The 6,369-nt window shown below is 38.0% G+C and overlaps 1 protein-coding gene across 1 annotated transcript in view; it reads left to right on the top strand.

The window, feature by feature from the left end:
* Positions 1-6,369, top strand: part of ALMS1 (Alstrom syndrome protein 1) — a 217,901-nt gene that overhangs the window by 149,468 nt on the left and 62,064 nt on the right. Inside the window, exon 14 of the mRNA XM_011945507.1 lies at positions 154-170. Within this exon, the coding sequence (XP_011800897.1) occupies positions 154-170 (17 nt within the window). The remainder of the gene's footprint in view (positions 1-153; positions 171-6,369) is intronic.

Here is a 6,369-nt window from a genome sequence, read left to right as displayed (position 1 = left end):
AGGGTGGTCTCGATCTCCTGACCTCGTGATCCGCCCGTCTTGGCCTCCCAAAGTGCTGGGATTACAGGCTTGAGCCACCGCGCCCGGCTTACTGTCCAATCTTTATCCTTTTTTTCTGTTTCGTTATACAAGCTTTTCTCCTTGCCATTATAGTGAGCATGTATAAGAAGGTAAAATTTCATAAAATCATTTATTATGCTTCAGAGATTTTTGAAAACTATAAACTTCATTTTCACAATGGGGAATAAAATATGATACAGCTTTTGAAATGAAATAATACCCAATCAAGTATGTTTTAGATACTAAGATCCATAGAATATCTTGATTAAATTGCCACATTAGTTTATCTCTGTCAGATATTACAAAGTAAAGTCTTATAAGCTGGATTCTGTTGCTGACATGATTTTTTTAAAAATAAATTTTTTTAAAGACAGGTTCTCACTCTGTCACCCAGGCTGGAGTGCAGTGATGCAATTATAGCTCACTGCAGCATTGAACTCCTGGGCTCCAGTGATCCTCCCACCTCAGCCTTCCAAGTAGCTAGGGCCAGAGGCACACGCCACTATGCCTGACTAATAATTTTTTTGTAGTGATGGGGTTATTTTTGTAGTGATGGGGGTCTCGCTATGTTGCCTGGGCTGGTCTTGAACTCCTAGCCTCAAGCTGTCTACCCGCCTCAGCCTCTCAAAGTGCTGAGATTACAGGCACTGGAAGCACTGCATCCAGCCCCCATGTTGTTTTAAAATATTTAAAAATTTCTGCCAACATTTTAAAACTAAGATTTTTTATTTCCCTTGAAAAATCAGAAAATCTGGCTACCCTTTGGCTTGCATTCATTCATGGTGGTCATCAGCTACAGCTGAGCCATGGCTGTCCCCCTGCAGGCAGGACATCCATTCTCCTGTTTGCTTTCATCCCCACAGCTCTGAGACCCAGTCTGCTTCATTCTTCCACCTTATCTGTCTGGTCACTGCGGGTATTTGAGTTTCAATCTTTTTTTTTGAAATGGAGTTTCGATCTTATTGCCCAGGGTAGAGTGTGATGGTGTGATCTCTGCTCACTGCAACCCCCACCTCCTGGGTTCAAGTGATTCTCCTGCCTCAGCCTCCAGAGTAGCTGGGATTACAGGCGCTCGCCTCCATACCCAGCTAATTTTTTGTATTTTTAGCAGAGGTGGGGTTTCACCATGTTGGCCAGGCTGGTCTTGAACTCCTGACCTCAGATGATCTGCCTGCCTCAGCCTCCCAAAGTGCTGGGATTACAGGCATGAGCCGCCGTGCCTGGCCCTCATTGTTTTATAAAAGATTTTTTTCTTCTGCACCCCTGACATTATACTTTTGTAGCTGAGAGATGATAATCTTTATTAAATGAAAACTCCAGTAGCCACTGAAAATTCTGTATGTATAATTGCCTGTGTTTGTTATATTTATAGTTTTTTATTCCTGTGTATAACTATTAGCCAAATAGGTGCTACTGATCCCAGGGCAGTTTTTAAACGTAGGGTGGCTCTATGTTCTAGTTTTGGTATAGTGTTGATGACTTCATGTGATAGCATCAATGCCTTTGTGAGAAAAGTAAATGAGGTCTGCTTATTAAAGCACACATTTTTTTAGATAATTTAGTTCTACTTCAAAACACCGTGAAGTCTTTTTATAAATGCCTTTTGAAATAAGACAAGAGAAGCATATCTACCAACTAACATTGAGACTGCCAAGTAAATAAAAAGAAATAATTTTACAAAATATAGTTCATAAATGAAAACTTTTATGCACCAGGGAATCCCTTACATGTTTTCCACTATCCATATACTAGTGGCAGTTTGGTTGAAACAGATAACCATTAAGATCCCAGTGTCAGATACTTTAGGTGAGGGGAGATGTGGAAAAGTTGGCAGGAAAGAAGTAACTGTGTCTGAAGTCTGCACAAAGAACTTACCAACTTTACCTCACTCCCAGGCTTCATTTCGTAAGGATGATATGTTTGAAATAAAGTCAGTCTCAATTATCTGAGGGACCCCTACAATCTCCCATCTGTTGGTCTACTTACAGATTTCACATCCTAAGGAAAAGCCCTCCTCCTGGCTTAGTCTTTAGTAGCCATTTCACCTTGAGAGAAACCTAGCCTCAGAACCTCTTGCCTTAGAGAATTAAAGAAGAAGAATAGAGGAGAGAATGCCTGCCTGGAAAACTGAACAAAGACCTATCTGATAGCTAAAAGAGCTCATAAAAGATCATAAGTAAAATTCTCAGTTAAAGGGGTGAAATATAAAAGTGAGAAAATCTCTTCAAAAATAGAACATAAAGAGACGGGAAAATATTTTTTAAAATTCAAGATTGTCCCAAAAGTTTCAACATCCAAAGCAGGTGTTCTATAAAGACAATAGAGAAGGCAAAAAAGAAGGAACCAAAGGACTAGTATAGGAATAAATTTCAGAACTGAAAGATGTGAGTTTTCATACTAAAAGGGACTACCATGTACATAAAAACATACACCAAGGCACATGACCTTGACATTTTAAAACTGATTTGAAAAGAGATTCTAACAGCTTCCAAAAATAAAACGTACATTCCATATAAAGAAATGGAAATGAGGCCGGGCGTGGTGGCTCATGCCTGTAATCCCAGCACTTTGGGAGGCCGAGGTGGGCGGATCACAAGGTCAGGAGATCGAGACCACAGTGAAACCCCGTCTCTACTAAAAATACAAAAAATTAGCCAGGTGCGGAGGCGGGCGCCTTTAGTCCCAGCTACTCGGGAGGCTGAGGCAGGAGAATGGCATGAACCCGGGAGGCGTTGCTAGCAGTGAGCCGAGATCGCGCCATTGCACTCCAACCTGGGTGACAGAGCGAGACTCCGTCTCAAAAAAAAAAAAAAGAAATGGAAATGAGACTGGCATCAAACTTCTCAAAAGTGATAAACAGAGTTAGAAACCAAAGGAATAATACCTTAGAATTCTGAGAGAAAATTATTTCACTAAAACAAGGGAGTTTATTTAAGTTAAAAAAAAGAAAGAAAGAAAACATGGGATTGAGGAAATGGAGGGGGCCAACACAGGAAACAGGAAACAAATTCTCACTGTGGCAGTGGTACACAAGGCCTAGAACCCATTCAGATTGAAGCCTGCAAGGAAAAAGTCAAATTGATAGGATACCTTATGTAATTGACTACTTAGAGGAGGTTTTCAGTCTATTTGCAACTGTAAGAATGAAGTAGGGGTTGGCACATAGAAACTCAGAAAATGCAAAAACAAAGCAGTTATTAACTCTTCAGGAAAAGCAGAAGTTTGTAATCAAAAATAAATGTAATTACAGTATACTAGCTGGCTTAGCTGTGAATAATAATTATGTAAACAATCATGTAAACACTAAATATCGATTTAATTGAATATTGATTTAATCACTCTGGCCATTATTTATGTGACATATAAACAATGAATATTAATATAGGGCTAAAACTTTTCAGAAGATAGCATGAAAAGATATGTTTGGGTAGGAGGGTTTTGTAATGAGGTAAATTCATGATTGATCTTAGTATATAGTATAAGAATAAATCCCAGAACTGAAAGATATGAGATTGTAATTGATCTTAGAAGGAAATCAATAGATAATTTCTGGAACATAAAATGATATGGTAGTATAAAGCATGTTATTAGGAAATAAGGATATTGATCCTAGAATAAATGGCTAGAGGAGTTGAAAATGGTAACCTTTAGAAATTGGGGATCTGGAGATCCCTGGAGAGGGAACTGCTGACTTTCTTATAAGCCTCATGAAACTATTTGACTTTTAAAACATATACATTATTTTTATTAAATCAGAATTTATATTGTCCTTCAGCTCAAAAAAGTAAGAAAAAAAGTACATTTGGCAACTATTGACTAAAGAAAAGCTAGTGTTAATATAGACAAAATAGAATTCCAGGACAAAAAAAAAATTAAAGGTAGATACAACAGTTTATCTCATAGTAATAAAAGGGTCAAATATACCAGGAAAGATAAAATTGTGAGCTTATATGTATATTCTCAAACATATTCAGAAAAATTACAGGAATGTATAGGTAAATTCAACAATACATTTCAGAAATGTGAAAGATCAGGAAGTAAAGAGAGAAAGTAGGGCCAGGCTTGGTGGCTCACACCTGTAATCCCAGCACTTTGGAAGGCCAAGGCAGGTGAATCACGAGGTCAGGAGATCAAGACCATCCTGGCTAACATGGTGAAACCCCGTCTCTACTAAAAATACAAAAAAAAAAAATAGCTGGGTGTGGTGGCAGGCACCTGTAGTCCCAAACTCAGGAGGCTGATGCAGGAGAATGGCATGAACCTGGGAGGTGGAGCTTGCAGTGAGCCGAGATCACTCCACTGCACTCCAGCCTGGGCAACAGAGCGAGACTCTATCTCAAAAAAAAAAAAAAGAGAAGGTATTTGAAAAATGAAGTTTTACTTATAATAGATGATTTTCCATTTTTAAAAGAACACAAAAAATTGGATGAATTTGTTGGTTTCAAAGAATTGATGTGCAGACAGACCAGCTTCACTGACCACACTGTAGCTAAATTAGAACTTAACAATAAAAATATGGAATAATGAAATAAAAGAAAAATCTGTCTATAACAGATTGAGTGGTATTCTCCCAAAATTCATGTCCACCTGGAACTTCAGAATGTGACCTTATTTAGAAATAGAGTCTTTGCAGATGTCATTAAAGATCTCAAGATTAAATCATCTGGATTTAAAATGAGTCCTAAATCTAGTGACTATTTTCCTTATGAAAAGAGGAGAGAAGACCGTTGAGGACAGAGGCAGAAATTGAGTTCTGCTGTCACAAGCCAGAGAATGCCATGGGCCATTACAAGCTGGGAGAGACAAGGAAGAATTCCCACTTGGAGCCTTCTCAAGGAGCATGGCCCAGCTGACACTGTGATTACAGACTTTAACTTCCAGATCTGTCAGAGATTAAATTTCTTTGGGCTAACATGCCTGGTAGTAATTTGTTATGGCAGCCCTAGGAAACTAATACACCATTCATCTATTTGAAAATTGTATAATGTAATTCTAAATAACTCAGAAGTTAAAGAGATAAATCATAATAGAGATTACAATATATTTAGAACTGAGGGATAACAAAATTTTAATATCAAAATTTTTTGGAAGAGAGCCAAAGTGATATTTAGGGGTAAAGTTACACACTTAAATACACATATTAAAAAATAAGAAAAATCCAATCAAAATCCCTGCAGGTTTTTTTTTTCTCAGAAATCAGCAAGCTTATTCTGAAACTGATAAGGAAATACAGAATGCCAAGAATGGCCAAGGGGATCTTGAAAAGAAGAACAAATCTAAAGATTTTACACTACCAGGTATCAAAACTTATTATAAAGCTAAAACTGTAGTAATTATAAAGCTGAAGCTTAAGTAATTAAGACAGTGTGATATTGGCACAAGGATGAACAAACTGACCATAGAACAAAATATTCCCAGAACAAATTTACCTGTATATGAATACCTGATTTGTGTTAAAGGTACTAAATATAGTGGGGTAAGAATTATTTTGGGGGTAAAATGGTACAGAATAAGTTAGATATTCATATTGGAAAAAAAAAAGAACATTGACTTCCTTGCTCACATTATAAATAAAAATGATTTCAAAATGGATTGTAGGTCTAAATATAAAAGGGCATAGATAGATGAATGATTGATAGATCTACAAGAAAATGGAGGAGAATTAATCCAGGGATAGGAAAAGATTCATTAAACTGGATCCCACCCCCCGCTCCCTGCCAAAAAAAAACCCATAAAGTAAAATACTGACGAATATGGCACATTAAAATCAGAAATTTTTTTTTTTTTCTTTTTTTCAGATGGAGTCTTGATCTGCCACCTAGGCTGGAGTGCAGTGGCATGATCTCTGCTCACTGCAAGCTCTGCCTCCTGGGTTCATGCCATTCTCCTGCCTCAGCCTCGCGAGTAGCTGGGACTACAGGCGCCTGCCACCATGCCCAGCTAATTTTGTTTTTTTCCTTTTGTATTTTTAGTAGAGATGGGGTTTCACCATGTTAGCCAGGATGGTCTCAATCTCCTGACCTCGTGATCCACCGGTCGCGGCCTCTCAAAGTGCTGGGATTACAGGAAAATGAGAAGTTCTAAGAGTCTCTCTGAACCTATTCTGGTTCGGGAGACGGCCTAATAATTAAAAATATATAAAATAAAATTTAAAAAATATTTATAAACAACAAATAAGAGAGTAAAATGCAAGTCACAGGGTAAGGAAGGTATTTGTGATGCTTGTGTCCCACAAAAGACATATCTGGCTGGGTGCGGTGGCTCATGCCTGTAATTCCAGCACTTTGGGAGGAAGAGGCGGGTGGATCA

Source organism: Colobus angolensis, unplaced genomic scaffold (assembly GCF_000951035.1).
Source record: "Colobus angolensis palliatus isolate OR3802 unplaced genomic scaffold, Cang.pa_1.0 Scaffold24, whole genome shotgun sequence".
In the NCBI taxonomy this organism is placed as follows: Eukaryota; Metazoa; Chordata; class Mammalia; order Primates; family Cercopithecidae; genus Colobus; species Colobus angolensis.
Note: the sequence above shows the minus strand (reverse complement) of the source record. Positions and strands in the feature narration are given on the sequence as shown.